General features: G+C 35.8%; 2 protein-coding genes across 2 annotated transcripts; both read right to left on the reverse strand.

The window, feature by feature from the left end:
* Positions 1-455: 455 nt before the first annotated feature.
* Positions 456-17917, reverse strand: LOC122282210. The gene is made up of 3 exons (XM_043094161.1): positions 16867-17917; positions 15007-16253; positions 456-749 (listed from the first exon to the last, which is right to left on the reverse strand). Exons 1-3 carry the CDS (start codon positions 17915-17917, stop codon positions 456-458), a joined length of 2592 nt encoding a protein of 863 aa, XP_042950095.1.
* A 93-nt stretch (positions 17918-18010) lies between these two features.
* LOC122282211 lies at positions 18011-18763 on the reverse strand. Its single transcript, XM_043094162.1, has one exon. The coding sequence runs from the start codon at positions 18761-18763 to the stop codon at positions 18011-18013; it is 753 nt and encodes a 250-aa protein (XP_042950096.1).
* Between the last annotated feature and the right edge of the window lie 337 nt (positions 18764-19100).

Here is a 19100-nt window from a genome sequence, read left to right on the forward strand (position 1 = left end):
ACCTACTAATATTATATATATATATATACACACACACATGTGCGCACGTATTTTAAGATTTTAACTAGACTAATAAGAAATATACATGAACAGAGACTTTCTATATTTTTCTATTTACAAACAAAAATGATATGTACAATACTTGGAATCTACTGTAATTATCTATAAATGAGTCACAAAGAATATTTAAGATCCACATTTTCTGATTATCTCTTTACAATTGTATAAATTAGCCCTGGAAACAATTGTAGAAAAATTGTTTTGAAATATACAATTGTTTAATAAGTACAAATATACAGCTGGCGCCTCGACAGTTGCCAAGGTGTCTGCACCAAGGTTAAGGGAGACTCCCCTAAATTCCCTTGTAGCTCCCATTCTCGCCCCCGTTTTGTCACTAGCCCCAATCGACACCAAAGCTGAGATGGTGTCAGTGAAGGCCAAGGAAGCGCCATCACTCACCAAAGTGGTCGCGGCTTCATTGCGCCTCCACCAACTTTGACTCCAGCTCTAGCTTTTACTGAGGCCGAGGTCGGGCTGGTGTAAGTGGAGGGCAATGGAGCCCTGACATCGGCCGCTGTAGCCAAAGCTTCATTGACCTCCACCAAAGCCACCGAGACCTCAATCTTGGGTGCATCCACCAGGACCTCCACCAATGCCACCGTGACCTCAATCTCAGGTGCATCCACTAGGAGCTCCTTGGCCAATGACATGGCCCTCGCTATCTCCCTCCCAACCTCCAAGTTGTCACCCTACAAACTGGCCATAGGAGGGTCATCACGAACCTGTTAAGGGGGCAACACCACCCTTGCCACAGGAAGGAATGGAAGAAGGCGCAGCCTAGGAGGCGATACGAACACCTCCTCCTTTTTCGGTGACAACGTCTTAGGCCGTTGAATGAGCACCCGCATAGACGTTTCCCTCAAATGGAGGATGGGCATTTTATCAAGGTCGACCTTTCACTTCCATAGGTGGACTAAGGGAACGCTTACAGACCTGAGGAATAGTCACCCCATCGGAATGCCCCTGTCTACAAAACATGGGTTGGCAGGGGGAGGCAGGTATCGCCATAAGCTGTCATTGTCCAGCAAGGCCTCTGAGAGAACATCATCGGGATGGGCCTTCACCCAGGCCTGACCAATCTTGATACGACTAATTTCTTTGGGAGTCGCCTTGGGCCTGACACTTTTGTTGTCCCTTACGACCCCCCAAATGGCTTGAACAGGGTACTCGTGCCAATTGACCTGCTCAACTGGGAACTCCCACCCTCTGCCGGACACAAAGAAGAAGTGCTAGCTCCATCCTTTCACCCTATTATACTGCACCTATAAATGAACCAACGCATGGATGGAGTGGAAATTGTAGGTGTTCCCACTTTGCCTCAGAAGATTGTGGGTGAGAAGAAACTCACATGCAGTGAGGTCAGGTTGATCAGAAACAACCTCCTCCAGAGTACACCGCCATATGACACAACATGACACCAGGTTCCTCCATGCATTTGGATGGAGTTGGGTAGAATCCAAACTCAAAAAGTCCAGCATATCGTGGACTAGACATCAAAAAGGCAGCTTGAGGCTGTTGGAGAACATGCCAGGATTTAGAGCCACCTTCGACGTGTACCCTTCAAAATCCATGGCACCCCCGTCGTGGGACAACGCCTCCAACTCAACAATACCAAGAACCTTGAACTACATCCTCAACAACTCCAACTCAATGGGGGTGGCCACTGACCGCCACGAGAAGCCATCGAATATTTGAGCTCTAGTGCTAACCTCAAGCAGTTCTAGGTCCCTGGGGCCTTGTGAGGGACTAGAAGGCTTGACTAACTTAGGGTTCTTAGGGGGAGGACGTGAAGAATTCTTGGGAGCCATGGGAATGCGAAGACAGAAGGCAAAACACATGGAAGAAACTAAAGAGGAAAAAAACTCAAAGCACTTTGAGAAAGGAAGAAGAGATAAAACAAGCACGAACTACGAAGGGAGAAGGCTTAAATAGGTTCCTGGCAATGATTGGTATCCCAGGGTCATGGGAACACATGCGCCATATAAAGCCAGCGAGCCTAGCGTGAATCTCGCGGCATGTACTGCACAATGTAACATGGAGGGAGCTGTCTAACCCCATCAATGCTGAGGGGATAGAACGGATGCAATTAAGTGCCGCAATTCAACTGTCAGAAAAGGTGCTAATAAAGTTGGGAGGCGAGCCATCACACACTACATTAAATTATGAAAAGACCAAACAAAGGTGTCCAAGGACTTGACACATGGAAGGGCTGGAAAGTAAAATTTAATAAGCACCACTCTTTACGATATAGCATGTGACAAGCAATAATTATGGTGGTCAAAATTTGTATTAAGAGATTAAATGATGTAGATGGTAGATTCTACACACCTATTTAAAAATAAAATAATATATTAGGCCGTATCGCCCGTAAGTGTACGAGGATTAATGATGAAATAAAGTCAAAAGTTCATGTCTACTTTTAAAACATTATTGTCTTTAAAATAAGATCCGTCATCCCACCCACCCCACCATAAAAAGTAAAAACAAAGAAAGGGAAGATGGTATTGTAGGATGACTAATCGTTGATTTTCCCATGGAACAACCATTCTTTAGTGAAAGGAATCTTTCTTCTCTAATTAGTTTATAAATTGATTTAATCGCTGAATTCTCGCTTTATATGAATGCAAGGATGTTCGGTCATTATATATGAACAGAGACTTTCTATATTCCTCTATTTACAAGCAAAAGAGATATGTACTATACTTAGAATCTACTGTAATTATCTATAAATGAGTCACAAAGAATATTTAAGTTCCACGTTTTATGATTATCTCTTTACAATTGTATAATTTAGCCCCGAAAACAATTGTAGAAATACATATATAAGCACAAAGACAAATGGTAAAAGTAAAAGTTTAATAAAAAAAGAAAAATTTTTAATTACAAGACGGTGTGGATAATATATTATATTTTGATTTAGACAAAAAATTAGAATTTTAATATTATAAATTAAAGTTTATTATATTAATAATGTGAATGATATTTTACCCACCAATTAACTTATAAATGGAAGAAAACAGTGAAAGTAGTGTTGTTGTTGCATGAATACAACTCGGAAGCTTCGTCGCGATTTCCGTAGTGTTGTTGTGGGAATAAGAGATATCTATGGTACGGTCAAAAGTGTATCTACCATAACATAGGCATTAAGGCTTAGATTCTAAAGAGACTAAAGAATAAATCTGAGAGTAAAGGCACGGAAAGTGCTTGAAGGAATTTCACTGTTAATTGTTTTTCCTCTCATACATAATGCTCTATTTCCATTGTTTTTCCTCTCATACATAATGCTCTGTTTCCATAGGTATTTATAATGCAAGTCACGACAAATACAATTCTCAGATTAAATCCTCACTGTACAGCTCAGCTAGTTAGTGACACAAATATTCTTTCAGAGGTTTCCACAATATTCTATTTGTTCACATGCGCATTTCTATAACAGCAAGTCTGGTGCATGAGCTTTCTTTTACTGTTGTGCCACTCACTGCATCCTTTGGTGTATCGGCTTGAGTAGTATCCTCAATAGATTCCAATGAAAGTTTAATAGAGAGATAGAGAGAGAGAGAGAGAGAGAGGTATAGTTAATAGTTATCCACTGTCGACTCGTAGGGAGATGGACCAAAAAAGCTACGTTACGTTAGGTGAATACACACTTTTCGGCCTGTGTCCTACAAGTCTTGAGTGGCACAATAGGGTCGGTCTTGTTGGGCTCTTGTTGGGAGTTCCCGCTAGTGTTATAATTTTTAATTTTTTTTATTATATATCATATTTTAACACTTTAAATATTTAAAAAAAGAAAAAAATTTGTAATATTATTAATTAATATTTTCTTAATCACTTAAAAAAAATGGTAGCTCCAAGCAGGATCGCTAGGTTTTTCCTTTTCTGTTTTAATACCACATCATTAATTTTGTATTTGAGCACAACAATGCTACAAGCAACGGTGCCATACATATTGAGAATTTAGACCTTTCAAATTCACCTATCTAGGATTTATCCTTTGTAGGAATAATAAAAAAAATAGAAAAATAATAACAACATAAAAAATTTATGTGGAAACTCTAAAACAGGAGAAAAACTACCAGACTCAGAGAAGAAAATTCACTATATGAAAAATTGTTACAATCACACAATCTTTCTCCTCACCACACCTACAAAGCTCCACCCACTAGTAAAACTTTAACTTTACACCTCTTCCATTTTTACAAAAGGCTAATAGAGAAATTTAACTAAAGTCAAAAGTTACTAGATAAGTTTTCAACTGGTTCACTTAAATTAAGAAGCTAAGTCCCTTATTTATAGATTAGGACCTGTGCCATTTCCTTTAATCTCACCGATGTGGGACTAAAAAGGAGCACAACTTCAACAATCTCCACCTTGCGACTTTGACTGGTCCCACAACCAAGCTCCACTTCAATAAAAATCTTCATAACTTCTGCTATCATGCTTCACCATAAAAGTATACCCACTCAGAATAAACCAATTCCAAGCATTTCACTTCAACCCATGTCGAAAAATAATCTTGTTGAAAATTATGGTGTAACTTTCATGTTTGACTTTCCTAGAAGTTCACCAGCCATCGGTATAAATTTCTACCACACACCCTGCATTAATGCCAAACCAATGCCTATGTGCAAACTTGTGGACTCGCTAACATTAACACATCCTCCATCATGACAACTTTGGAAATTAGCGGCATACCATGAGGATACACATGTCTTTTTTTAAAGATCAAAATCTTCCATAGAGAGAGACATGACAACATTAGCATCATTTCCAGTATCTCCATTTACTGACTTGGAGCCACTTGCCGAACCTGCTCCAACTCTTGGACATTTTTTCTTGACGTGCCCAGATTGTCCACACTTCTAACAAACTACTTTCTTCTTCATGAAGTTCTTTATCTTCCCATTTCCAGCTGCTACCATTACTAAATTCTTAAGTGGAACATTACTTCCACTACTTAGTCTTCTCTCTTTAAAAAAGATTTTACTGGTAACATCTGAAAAAATTATTTTCTCATTCCCATGTATCAAAATAGGTTTCATGTGCTCATAAGAAGGTGGAAGAGACCAGATGAGTCTCAAGGCTTGATCCTCATTATCAATTTTAACTCTAATAGCTTCTAGCTCAATGACAATGCTATTGAGAACGCTTAAATGATCTGAAATAGTTGTACCTTCACTCATCCACAGTGTATGAAGCTGCTCCTTCAAGTACACATGATTTGAGACGCCATTCGTCTGATACAACTCTTCAAGTTTTTCCCAGAGTTCTTTTGCCGTAGATATTCTATACACATTTGCAAGAACATTTTTGGCCAGGCACAAACGTATCACACTTGCTGTTCTCAAATGTAGATCCTCCCAATCTTCATCGCTCATTTTAGATCTGCTCCTTTACCAATCACACTAGTACCAGTGCTTACTTCAGTTGTTGGTCTGCCCTTCAATGCCTTGTATAATCTTGATTGAATCAAGACATCATTGACTTGTACTTGCCACAAGTCAAAATTGATTCTCCCATCAAATTTCTCTATCTCAAATTTGACAAGATTTGAAGGCCTACTTCTTGACATTACTTGAATGAATTTTACTGTAAAAATGAATAGTATCTTACTAAGTCAGTTCCTATGAAAGATTGGAGGGTCACAATAGACACACTTAAAATTTCCAATATCCTAGACAGAACCTTCTTAGACTGTATGTATCCACACTACCACACCAAAACTCCACCCCACAAAAAGAATCTAGTGGCTCCGATACCAATTGTTGAGAATTTGGACCCCCCAAATTCACCCCCCTAGGATCTATCCTTTGCAGGAATAACAAGAAAAATAGAGAAATAATAACAACAAATTTATGTGGAAACTCCAAAACAGGAGAAAAACCACCAAACTCAGAGAAGAAAATTCACTATGTGAAAAATTGTTACGATCACATAATTTTTCTTCTCACCACACCTACAAAGCTAACCCACTAGTAAAACTTTAACTTTACACATCTTCCCTTTTTACAAAAGGTTAATAGAGGAATTTAACTAAAGTCAAAAGTTACTAGATAAGTTTTTAACTAGTGCACTTAACCTAAGAGGCTAAGCCTCTTATGTATAGCCTAGGACCTGTGCCCTTTCCTTTAATCTCACTGATGTGGGAGTAAAAAGGAGCACAACTTCAACAATACAACCTTTGGGTAATCAGCAATGCCACATCAACCGATCTATTTTTTATTTTTTCTAAGAATATCGAACTGAAAGGAAGGAGGGAAATTTTATGATTTCATAAGCATTGTTGCATAAGCTGGAAGAAACGAGTTTGGAGGGAAATTGTTTATTGCCATTATCTTCAGATCTGGAGGAAATTTTTTTGTTGCCGTCTTCGGGTCTAGAAGAAGGAAGAGTTCCGCCTCATCTTGCTCGAACAGCTGTTAGATCTCCTCCATCTCTGTTCTTTGGCTTCGTGTCTCTGTGGCTAGCTTCAGGTAAGATCTTGGTTTTCCTTTTCTAAATTCTGAAGGTGAAATCTGGGTAAGATGTTGGATAGAAGTTCCTTTTCCTGGTTTTTTGCTTTTGAAATCTGAACAACAAGACATGCAGAATGCTGATAACGAGACAACCAAAAGCAGACATTTTGTTTTTTTAAAACTCCAATGGTACTGCTTGGAAGATATGGGTATGTTCGCAGAACTCTTAAAATCCATTTTTAGAATGAGAGATATGAGGGAGAAGATGTATAATGGGAGAAGGGGGAAGAGAGAGCAATAGATTGCAAAGAGGAAGAAGATGAATGAAGGTCGTCTTCGGGTCCAAATGAGGAAAGCTAAAAAACAAAACGTGCCATTTTGGTAAATCTCAAAACACACCGTTTCATTTTCCACGTGGGTAACGGTTCCCGTGGTGCTCCCGCTCGGTTGTAAATATTATTTTTGATTTGAGTAATAATAGATGCAGTGATAAATCATATAAATTTTATATATTTTTTAAAAAAAGAGTGAGATTTATTATTAAAAAATTACTTTTTTTCATGTGAATTCTATATTTTTTTTTTTCAAACAAGTGAGGGTTTATATATATATATATATATATATATATATACAGGGGTGGGGGATTTCAAATCTAGATTTTTTATTTGAAGAACCGGGTCATATGCCATCAGGCTAATAGGCTATTGGCAAGTGTGTGGTACTTGCACACTCTATGACTGCAAATATCATTTTTCTAAATTTCAGTTTAAGAGGTCTCATCTTTATTCGGAATTTCATCATTTTCAATCTTATCAATTGACTTATAAAAATGGTTAAAATGTGATGATAAATCTGAGATTAAAAGTTTCAAAATTTAACTAATGTGGAATCCAACTTTTAAATTTAAGATTATGATTTTTTTAAGTTTTTATTTAAATTTTAATGAGAAATGGATATATTTTTAAAACTAACCAAATAAATTTTTACTTCGGTATAAGATATTAAATAAGTATTACAAGATGGCCACATTAATCTTTCAAATCCCTTTTAACTCTTCATTTTCTTTCAAGTAATTCACTACAAGAAGAATAGTTTTTTCCAGTATTAAAAATTGTTGCAAAAAGTACTAAATGCATTGCAAAATTTTTTTGCATCCATTAATTATCGCCGCTAGGGCGACAGTAATATTGCATCTCAAAGCTATTCATTGCGTCGATTCATACTAGGTTGCAAATACATTGACTTTTGCACGATTCTAGTTGCCGCAAATAGTAAGATGTTCTGCAGCAAAAATCCATCACAAACGATTGTTGTTGTTGCAATATGTATTTGCTACGCTTTTGTTGTCACAAATAAGTATTTACAACAGCATAAATCGCTACCAATAAGTATTTGTGATGCAGTAGCGCAGCAAGAGAGAGGGATGAGAGACGGGTTGGCAAACCGAGAAAGTGAGAGATGCATATGGAAAAAGAGAAAAGAGAGACAAGTGATAGGGATGGACACAGACTAATCGGTATGATGAAGCTGCTACTTGCGATGGCAAGGGACTGCAATGGCTTAAGGAGAGAGAGAACAAACATAAGATTTGGAGCAAGAGAGAGACGTAGGGGGTGGGGTTTAGAGGGGCTGAAAAAGAAATGAAAAATGATTTATTTTCCCCCTTTTTCGCTTTCAATTGTGATCTTTTTGCCGTAATTTAGTGTTGTTGCGATTTAGTATTGTTGCGATTTAGTGTTGCCGTAAATAGTTAAATCATCATCGCAAATAAATAAATATCATCTAATACATTTATTGGCAAAACAGTATCACCGTAAAAGACACAAAAGGCGTCGACATTGATTTTTTCCATCTAAATTAATTGGGTGATGTGTTTTTTGTCGTAAACAATATTTTTTATGACGAATTCCTAATCGTTGCAAATAAAATGACGGAAAATGAGATGTGTTTCTTGTAGCAAGAATAAAACGCTGCAAAAGGACTTTATTTTCATCGTAAAAAAAAATACAACTGTTCACTTACTAAGATTTAGAGTGTAAGAAAAATATGAATATGCAATACATTTTAAAGTATGTATTCAATATTTAATTAAATTCAAGAAATAGCTATAAATATTGTATGACTTATTTTATATATTGTTCTGTTTATATTTTAGATCTTAGGGCTAACCGAACAATGCCTAAAACCTTGGTCAATGGAATAATAAATACCCTTCTTGTGGCATTTGAATCATAGTTTTAAATTCTGTTCCATTCTGGTCAGAACGGCTAGAATTTTTCATTTCAGTGTAATATCTAATACACTATACCTCCTCGTTTCATTTTACTTCGAATTCCGTTTTGGTCCATTTCAACCATTCCGGTTAAATTTTGGTCATTTCGACTGAAATTGACATTCTGGGCCATATTCCATTTCAGACTGTTTTACTAATTTTCTTGTATTTGAATGGTATTTTTGTAAATATAAATTTATATGGTATTTAATTAATTCTAAAATATAATAAGTATTTTTATAATTTTAATTTCTTTTATAACTTTAAACATGTACCACCATTCTTTTTTTTTTTTTAATATCATCATTTTTAATAATTTATGAATTCTTTTATTTTTTTTCTCTATTTTTTGTGTCTAGCTCAGCTCAAATTTGTGATTTTTTTAATTCATATTTATTTTATAAATCGTTAATTCTTTCATATGTATACACACATACATGATATATACTTACAAATTCATGTATTTATTCTATTAGTTATTATTTTATATACGCATATAAATATATAAATATATAGAGTTAATATAGTTAATCTTAAAACAATACATATACTAAAATGTACCGATATCAAAATATTTCATTTCATTACTTAAACCAAAATGATTATTGAAACGGAATTTAAAACATGGATTTGAATGCAAAAATACAAACAAAATTATGACAAAAAGATATTAATTTAAAATCCAAACAGTGCCACGTGTATAGATATCTCTCGACTCAGACACGCACATTCACATTTCCAATGTTGTATTATATAGAAGTCTTCACTAAAAAATTAAATGGGTTCAAATGTCAGTCTGTGGGCAACTTTTTAAAAGACAGATTAATAGAATTTCTATATAGTTAAGTACTTATAATATAACTATGGGAAGAGGTTGGATCATATAAGAAAGAAAAAAGCTACTTTACCCTCCTTATGCATGGACCAATCCTTTTGATCGCTTTGCAAATTTTTTTTTTTTCTCGTAATAATTAAGTAAGTGATTTTAAATATATTGATATATTAATTTTTTAAATATATTAAAAGTGTGAAACGAAGAAAAAAAAAACTTTAAACTAACTAGCGATAAGGTTGAGTGATGCTACTCAGGGTAGCACCGCTCTATAAGAAATCCTAAAGTTGGGTATGCCATTTGTGTATATATATATATATATAAAGAGTTGAGTATGCCATATTAAATGACTAAGATTTTTATTGATACACATATTTTTTAATTTTTTAAGAGTAATGCTAGATTCAGCTATTACCATGGAATTATTTTTAGTAGTATTGTAAGAGACCTTATTATATCATTAACCAAATTGAAATCTAATGTCTAAATTCTAAATTATGGTTAGAATTAAATCCTTTTATGATATTTTGAAGCCTGTTGATGTATATTTTCTCAATGTATTACGCTTCAATCCTACATTACCTGCATCGAAGTAATGAAAGAGATCCCATCTTGAGAAAAAAAAGGTTGGAGAAGAAGAGCCAATTGGGCTGGCAACATGCGACCAGACTAAGAATAAGGCAATTAGCACATTGTAGAAAGTTTGATAGATACAAGACAAGCATAGGACGATAAAGGACTTTTCACGCTATGCCAGGAGGGAAAATACTATGTTGACCGTACGTGGACAAGAACAAGGAGCTGAAAAGGCTGGTAGTTCTAAAAAAGAATGGCTCTTATAAGGGTGAGCAATAAGCAAGGACAAGCTTGACGCAGAGGAATGAGCTCCAAAGGCCACTTGGAGGTGCTCAGAGGATGGCATGTGTCATACACAAAGACCCACATTCCATAAGAGATGTCACATCTAGAGTGAGCTTACGGAAAAAAGACTATAAACCTACAGGCCATATTATCTAGTCTTAAAGGTATGGTCTAACACCAGATGGAAGACCCTTATTAGGGGAAGTACTGTGGGATTGGACATAAGGCAAGCCGCAGGAATGTGTGTGCCTTATTACATCGATCAAGTAGTCTCTGCAAGAGGGAAAATGGACTACTAAGATTGAAGGTCTCCTACTATTCAAGTATATCTAGAGTCAAACGGACATTAGAAAAATGACTGACAGTGCCACAATATAAAAAGCATCAGACAAAAGTCAAAATCTCACTTTTGAGATCTTTATGTGTTTACTCTTTTCTTTGGTCAGAGTTTTCAATAAACCTAGTGATTTTAAAGCTTGCAAGAGAAGGGTCGCCACCAATGTGAATGTAATATTATTCAAGTAAGTTAGCTCCTAAGACCATACTGGGAATGTGGGGTAAATGATAGTGAGTATGTTGTAAGTGTCAACTTTTTTATTATGTATCTCACCTCTTTCTTTCATGAAAATAAATATATTTATCTTCAATATGTTTATCGGTTACCTTTACGTTGTGATTTAAGATGATGAGTTTAAATGACATTCATTGATGATGATGTGGTTTTTGAGTATTGAGTCTTACCATGTGTCTATCATTATGAACGGGTTGAAGAGTCTCCACGTCATTTCTAAGGTACGTTACCACAAGTTTTATATAGGCAGAGAAATTCCATATGATGACCAGAGTGAAACATTTTCGTATTAGCCTCAATTGACAACATAGGTAGAGAGACTCACTGGGTCGATCATGCGTGATGTCCTTGTGTGTGTTGATCGGTTTGAGTGATTCCCCATGTTGGATGATTTGGATTTGGTGAATTATCTTGCACATTGGTTGGGTAGAGTGATTCCCTACATTAAACAGTGGAGTAATTCCCTATTGGTACTTATATGATGAGATATAATAAATTTTATGTGATTTGATAAAAGGGTGGTTCCTCGTCTTGATAATGACTATGCATACATGAGATTTGCTTAGATGGTGATTCCTAACCATGCTTATATACTTAAGATTTATTCTGTGGGAGTTTCTCACCATGACTATGAATAAATGTGTTTTTGCCCAAAGAGTGATTTCTCGCCATGAACAAATATATGTGTTCACATGTTTATTTACATGAAATAATGCATCGCATATTCATTTTTATTGTCTCTCATTAAATACTTTAATGGGTTTTAACTTATTAGATTTCTTAGAAGTCTTACTGTAGTAGTCCCACTTGCAGTTTCATTTACTGGAGCCATAGATCTTGATGCATATGTAGTCTAGGTAGAGTTTCCCAAAGAAGAAGGACCAGCTTAGACTGAGGAATAGATACAGAGGCCTGCCTCGATTCAGTGATTTATTATATTTGTTTAATATGTTTATTGTAGTTAGGCAACGAACCCTGTATGGTTCGTGGTATTTTGATGTAAGCTAATAATTGCTAGCAATGTACAATATTATCTGAGAAAAAGAGACAATGACATATGAATATTATTAGTGGAGGTTAATTTTACACAAACCTCTGGTACATCTAGCATTAGTCCTCGACTAATTCCTTTACTTACTCCCATTGCGTTAGATATATTTTACTTGACGAGTGTTCTATTCAAGAATGCATGCCTAGTCCTGAGTAAAGATCTAGGGTGTTGCCAACTGGCTAGCACCCTTGACACTTCAAATCCTCATCAAGCACCTTATTGAGGGAAGAGGGCGCCACAGGTACTTTTAGAATTTATTAAGTAAATAAAAGACACAATTTTGGGTATTTCAAATAATAATATAATATACGTAATATACTTATTTCCTTATTTATAACATCTTATGTATTGATGAAGAGGGTCACTCATTTGAGATATATGGAGAAAAAGTTAGTCACAAATTGATCAAATAAAGTATATAAAGGAATCCTAAGGAATAAGCAATGAAGCTCGCCTTGAGGAATGAACAAGCCAAGCCTACCCACTAATGGAGAATCTCGAACAAGCAATTATGCTCGATCGTCCCAAGTAAATAGCATGGTCTCAGTTGAGCAATGATGCTTATCTCGAGCAACATGCATGGCAGGCAATCAGATTGCCTGAATTGTGGCCGAGCATGATTTGCATGCTCTCCCACAATTAGTTTTAAACTTATCTATTCTAAAATCTTGGCGAGCACTTAGTTTTAAAAACATTAAGAATTGTCTACATCTGTTCTAGCTGTTGGACTGCTTCATAATTAACTTTTAAAATTCAAATTTAAAATCAAACATTATGATGCAAGTTATGATCTGCAATAAATGGGCTCTTTGATGACCATCATGAAAGATTTTAGGTCATTATGTTATAATTTATGGTGGCAATTAATTTATTGTGGCCATATAACTTATCTGTTCAATATTTCAATTTAGAACAGACGAGTTTTCTCAAAAGATATCTTTATCCTTATCAAAAAAAAAAAAAAAAAAAAGAAAGAGAAAAAGAAGAAGATATCTTTATCTCGTTATTCTCAAAATAGTACTTTGAATTGCTATAAAAAGTGTTGTTTTAAAAAAATGAATTTGAGGGTTTCATTGTATTTTGGAAGCAATTTTGTCAAAACTTTATAGGACTTTGAGAAGAGACAAAAATATGTTTTAAATAAATCATCTTTACTATTGAACCTTGGAGTCCAAATTTTTATTTACTTACATTCTTCATTTGTGATTTCCTAATTTTTGTTTTATTATTCCAACGGTTACTATACCAATTTATAATTGTATATATAGTACAATACACTCAATATGGAAAGTATGTACTCTTAGACAGGTGCATATTCTGTGACAATAGTTGCTAATTCAAGGCCTACGCCATAAGAGCTAGCACTACAAGATGCAACAAAATATACTTGGAGGAGCATGTAAGACAAAACAAAGGGCACTACGTACGGAATCAAAGATGAGATTTGAAAATAGAAATTTGATTACATATACATACATATATATATATATATATATATATATATATGATATGAAAAGTTCTATATAATGTTAAAATGAATAAGTGTCAAATTGACTATATTGTACATATTATTATATTGACATCACGTGACTCAATATCACTAAAATAAAAATCACTTTTAATGACGAAAGTTTTAACTGCAATATAAAAACAGTAGCTAAAGTTTTTATCTTTAGTGAAGCAAGACTTAAATTCATCCTTGATATTACTTTTAATGATCAAAATTATACCGTCATTTATATTGGTCGTAAATATACAAGCGGAAAAATTTCTCACCAAATGAGTAAATATTTGTGACGACAATTATAAAACTAGCTACGATTGTAATCGTCGCTAATAATCTTGCTACAATAGAGTATTGCCAACTAGTGGCATTTTCTCATAAATAATAAGTTTTAATAAAACTGTAATTTTTTATCAGTTATAGTCTAATAATTGACTTTTTTCAACCCAATTTATATTCATAAAAGGAAATATTTTAACGATAATATAAAACTCGTAGTTAAAGGTTTATCTTCAATAAAAAAAACTTTAAACTCGTTGTTGACATTACTTTTAATGACCAAAACTATACCATCATTTATATTGGCCACAAATATATAAGTGGAAAAATTTTTCACCAAATGAGAAAGTAATTGTAACAACAATTATTGAATTAGAAACAATTGTAATCGTAGCTAACAATCTTGCTACAGTTGAGTATTGTGAATGAGTAGCATTTTGTCAGAAATAATTTTTCTTTGATAGATAAATGGCATTTTGTCATAAATAATAAGTTTTAGTAAAGATATAATTTTTTGTCTATAATAGTCTAATAATTGACTTTAGGTGACTTAATTTCTCTTCACAAAATGTAATGTTTTAGGGATAATATAAACCTTGTAGCTAAATGTTTTACTTTAGTGAGAAAAATTTTAAATTCTTCACTAATATCACTTTTAACGACAAAAATTGTACCGTCATTTATGTTGTTCGCAAATACATAAGCGGGAAAATTGTATAGAACTAGAAACGACTACAATCATCACTTATAATCTTGTTGTAGTAGAGTATTGCTAACGAGTTGCAATTTGTCATAAATAATAGGTTCAATGAAGCTATAATTTTTGGTTTTTTTTTTTTTTTCTAATCAAGCATGTTATATATATCAAAATAATTACAAAGCATCAGGGGGTCTTTTCCGCTGTCCAAAAGCAAAATACTAGGTGGAATAAAATCTAAAGGAATGCTACCAAACAAATTGTTTGTAGCGGCCCATTGCGCTATGGAATGCGCAAGTCGATTTTGAGATCGATCTATTTTGTGAAAGCTCCATTCTGGATGAGCGACTAACGATCTTGCTATGTCTTTCGAGATGAAAGATATTTGCCAAGACTCCTCATGTTCTAAGATGGAGGAAATAACCTGTTGAGAATCTCCAACTAATGAAACCCGAGGAAATTTGATTGTTTCTGCCATTTTGAGGGCCAAATTTGCTGCTAGAGCTTCAGCTACTAGAGGAGTTGTGGAGAGGTTCTTCTCAGTGTGTATGATTATTATCTCTCCTTTCGAATTTCTGCTTACCGCCGCCGCTACTGAGCAAGAGTTTCTGACTGCTGCATCGAAGGAAATGCATAAATGATTTGTTGGAGGGTTTTGCCATGGTTTCTGTGAGAGATTGCTGAATTTTCCCCCCCAAGCATGCATATTTTCTTCATAGGAGAGATTCAACTGTTGTGAAATTTTTTGCAGTGAAATATCTTTCTGGTTGTGAATCTTTTCGTTTCTGAGCCTCCATATAAAGTCTAAAATCAGTGCCGCAAATATCCTGAAAGGATGTTCTTCTTCAGTAGTTAAGCTCAGCTTCACCTTGGGGAATAAAATAAACTGTATCCAGTCCTTTATAGAAGATAAACCCAAGGAAGTGAGGTTAAGAGGCCATTTACTTTGACTCCAGAGAATTCTTGAGATTGGGCAGGCTATGAAGAGGTGTAGCAGAGTCTCTTCCGCTTCGTCACAGAGTGGACAATTTATGGAAGTTAAGGAGGGGATGAAACTTTTGAGTCGCTCTCTCGTTGGCAAAATATCCCAAATGATTTTCCATAGAAGAAGTTTGTGCCTGTCATGGATTTTTAGGTTCCATATTTCATTCCACTGGATATCTGGATTCAGATCCCTGAACGGCAAATGGGAGGCAATACTAGATGCTAGATGATGGGCAGTTTTGACTGAGAAGCTCCCATTATGTGTTTTAGTCCAGATGAGAGTGTCTGGGCCTTGATTCGTCTGAGCCAAAGGGATTTTTAAAATCTCATTTATACTGTCTTGCCGAAAAAGAGATCTAAGGATGGGTAGATTCCATTGGCCATTGGTATGAGAGATCAGCTCTGAAACTTTCATTACACTTGAAGTGTCTATAGAGTGGTTAATGGGAGTAGGTTTGAAGCCTTCCACTGTGGGTATCCATGGATCGGACCAAACACTTACAGACAAACCATTAGTGATTTTAAAGCACTGACCTTCTGCCAGCAATGATCTTGTACTGAGGATACCTTTCCAGAAGAGAGAGTCGGTGGCCTTTGAAATCGTGTCTTTGAATGAGTTTGAAATCAGATATTTTTTTGATAGGAGATTTTGCCAGATGTTGTTGGTGCTTTTGCTCAATTCCCATCCTGTTTTTGCTAGTAAAGCCATGTTCATGTTTTCCAACTGCCGCAGACCCAATCCTCCATTTCTTTTTGATTTGCATATTGATTCTTAAGACTTCAAGTAGAGTTTTTGCCTTTGATCATTTTCTTTTCCCCACCAGAAGTCCCTAAATTTTGCATTTAGAGTCTTGCAAATAGACTTAGGGAACTTGTGAGTAGACATTTGATAAGATGGAATGGAGCTCGCTACTGATCTGATTAGCATTGTTCGACCCGCTTGGGAGAGTATTTTTGATTTCCAGCCATCTAACCTTTTGTTTATTTTTTCCAGCAACTCTTTGTAGTCTTCCTTTTTGGACCTTCCGAATGTTATTTGTATTCCCAAGTACTTCATTTTTTAGGATGATTCTTTATAAGGTAAGTTGGCTGAGATTATTCTTCTTGTTGCCGGACTGGTATTTTGAGTGATGAAGATTGAAGACTTACTGTGGTTGATGCGCTCCGGACCAAGATTGATATTTCTCTAAGATTTTTTTGATGGCTCTGATGGTTCTTTCTTTTGATTGCCCAAAAATTATTAGATCATCAGCAAACAGGAGATGGGAGATGGGTGGGCATTCTCTACTGATTTTTATACCTTCTATTTCCCTTAAGACCTCTGATTTTGCTAGGAGTCTTGAGAGAACCTCTGTGCAGAGAATAAAAAGAAAAGGTGAGATTGGGTCACCTTGCCTGAGACCTCTCTCTGCTTTAAAAAAACCCCTCGGAGAACCATTGATGAGTATCGAGAAAGTTGCCGTTGTTATACATTCCTTGATAAGATTTATCCAGGTTGAGCTGAAGCCCAAGACTTTCAATACTGCAAACAGAAAGTTCCACTCTATGTAGTCGAAAGCCTTTTCCATGTCCAGTTTTAAAGCCATCTTCCCCTTCTTACCTCTGTGATTTTTTAGGTGGTGAAACATTTCATGTGCTATGATGGAGTTTTCTTTTATATTGCGGCCCGAAACAAATGCTGTTTGGAAAGGGGAAATTATACTTGGAAGGATATTTTTTAGTCGGTTTGCCAAGATTTTTGTGATGAGTTTGTATATGACATTGGTCAGGCTGATTGGTCTGTAGTGCTGTGGGGTGCTTGGGCTAGCGTTTTTGGGGATGAGGGCTATATGGGTATGGTTTATCTGTTTTAGAAGTCTGCCACTTCTAAAAAAATTCTGCACTGCCGCAATCACATCCTGCTTGATGATGTGCCAGTAATGTTTGAAGAATAGCCCTGTCATCCCATCTGGACCTGGAGCCTTGTTGTTAGGAATTTGCTTTAGGGCTCCGAGAATCTCGTCATCCGAGGGTATCGCAATTAGGATGTCATTTTCCTCTCCTGAGATTTGACTTACAAAAAGGTTTTCTAGATTCTCCGGAAATGAGGGATTCGTAGAGGCATAAATGGATTCAAAATAATTAATGAAAGTAGATTCAATAATATTCTGATCCATAGTCCAGTTACCTGGTCCGAGCTTTATCGAGTCTATTCCGTTCCTTCTTCGCCGGATTGTGGTTGACAAATGGTAGAATTTTGTATTCAGGTCCGTGGTTGTGAGCCAATTTATTCTTGATTTTTGCCTCCACAGAATTTCTTCTTGCTTCATTTGTTCTTGGATTTTGAGATGGAGATCTTTCTCTTTCTGCATATTCCAACAATTTTGAGAGTTGCTTTGAAGATTGCTTAGTTCCTTCTCTAGTTGTTGAATATTTGTTTGGATTTTCCCGAAGTGGTTCTTGTTCTAGAATTTGAGCGCCATCTTTGTTTCCTTGATTTTCCTGCATAGAATAAAAGATGGATTTCCATAGAATTGCTTCTTCCAGGCTTCTTCGATGATAATATTGCTAAGTGGCTCTCTGATCCAGAATTCTTCAAATTTGAAAGAGGAGGGTTTTTTCATTATCTTTGTCGTATTCAGCAAGAGGGGATTGTGGTCTGAGGCTGCAGAAGATATGTGTTGAATAGTAGCTTCTGGAAATAGTAATCGCCATTGAGCGTTTGCTATACCTCGATCGATTCTTTCTCTGATTAACGCTCTCCCTGTTCTGTTATTTGACCATGTGAATGAGGGTCCCGAGAAGCCAATGTCAATAAGACCACACGAGTCCATCAGATTTTGTAAACCCCCAATAGAAGAAGATGTTACTGGTCTACCACCACTCTTGTCGGGCTGGTTTTGTAAATCATTAAAATCACCAATGCAAAGCCAAGGACCAGTGAAAGAATTGTGAATAGAGTTCAAATGATTCCAGAAACTAGCTTTTTGTTTCCATTGAGCCGGTGCATAAACAAAAGAAACTAACCAAGGATGATTAGGAGGGTCAGAGTAAACCAAAGCTGAAATAGCATTACTATTAACATTGACCGGTTCAATATCAACACCCGGTCGCCATAATAACAAAAGGCCACCTTTTTTCCCCGAGGCAGTGGCTGCTACAAAATGGTGGAAACCTAGACTATTTACAATAGTAGGGGTTCTGTCGTTTATCGACATGGTTTCCGACAAAAAGATTATATCAGGGTTATATTTTTTTATAAAGGCCCTTATACTTCTAATTGCTTTGGGGCGGGCTAGACCCCTGCAATTCCATACCAACGTCTTCATGGATCCACTGGAGGCATGGTAGAGCCCGCTTCGTCAGCTTTCTTGAACTGTTTCTGTGGGAGTGTCTGCCTTGTGACTCTGCTGTAGGGTTTGTTCTTTGTTTCATCATTTCCTTTTTTTGCTTTCCCATGTGACTTGGATTTGATGGCGAGGAGTGAATCAGCTACTTTTTTCTCTTCTTCATCAATGTCTGTGATTTTGAGCCCAGAATTTGGTGTACCATGCT

Source organism: Carya illinoinensis, chromosome 11, assembly GCF_018687715.1.
Source record: "Carya illinoinensis cultivar Pawnee chromosome 11, C.illinoinensisPawnee_v1, whole genome shotgun sequence".
Taxonomy (NCBI): domain Eukaryota; kingdom Viridiplantae; phylum Streptophyta; class Magnoliopsida; order Fagales; family Juglandaceae; genus Carya; species Carya illinoinensis.

Coding starts and splice junctions, on each gene's coding strand:
- LOC122282210 (XM_043094161.1), bottom strand. CDS start 17,917: ATGCAGAAAGAGAAAGATCTCCATCTCAAAATCCAAGAACAAATGAAG. Junction 16,254..16,866: donor GGTCTTAAGGGAAATAGAAG/GTATAAAAATCA, acceptor TAGCAAAAACAG/GATGGGAATTGAGCAAAAGC. Junction 750..15,006: donor TAGTTGGAGATTCTCAACAG/GTTATTTCCTCC, acceptor GCCAGTTTGTAG/GGTGACAACTTGGAGGTTGG.
- LOC122282211 (XM_043094162.1), bottom strand. CDS start 18,763: ATGTCGATAAACGACAGAACCCCTACTATTGTAAATAGTCTAGGTTTC.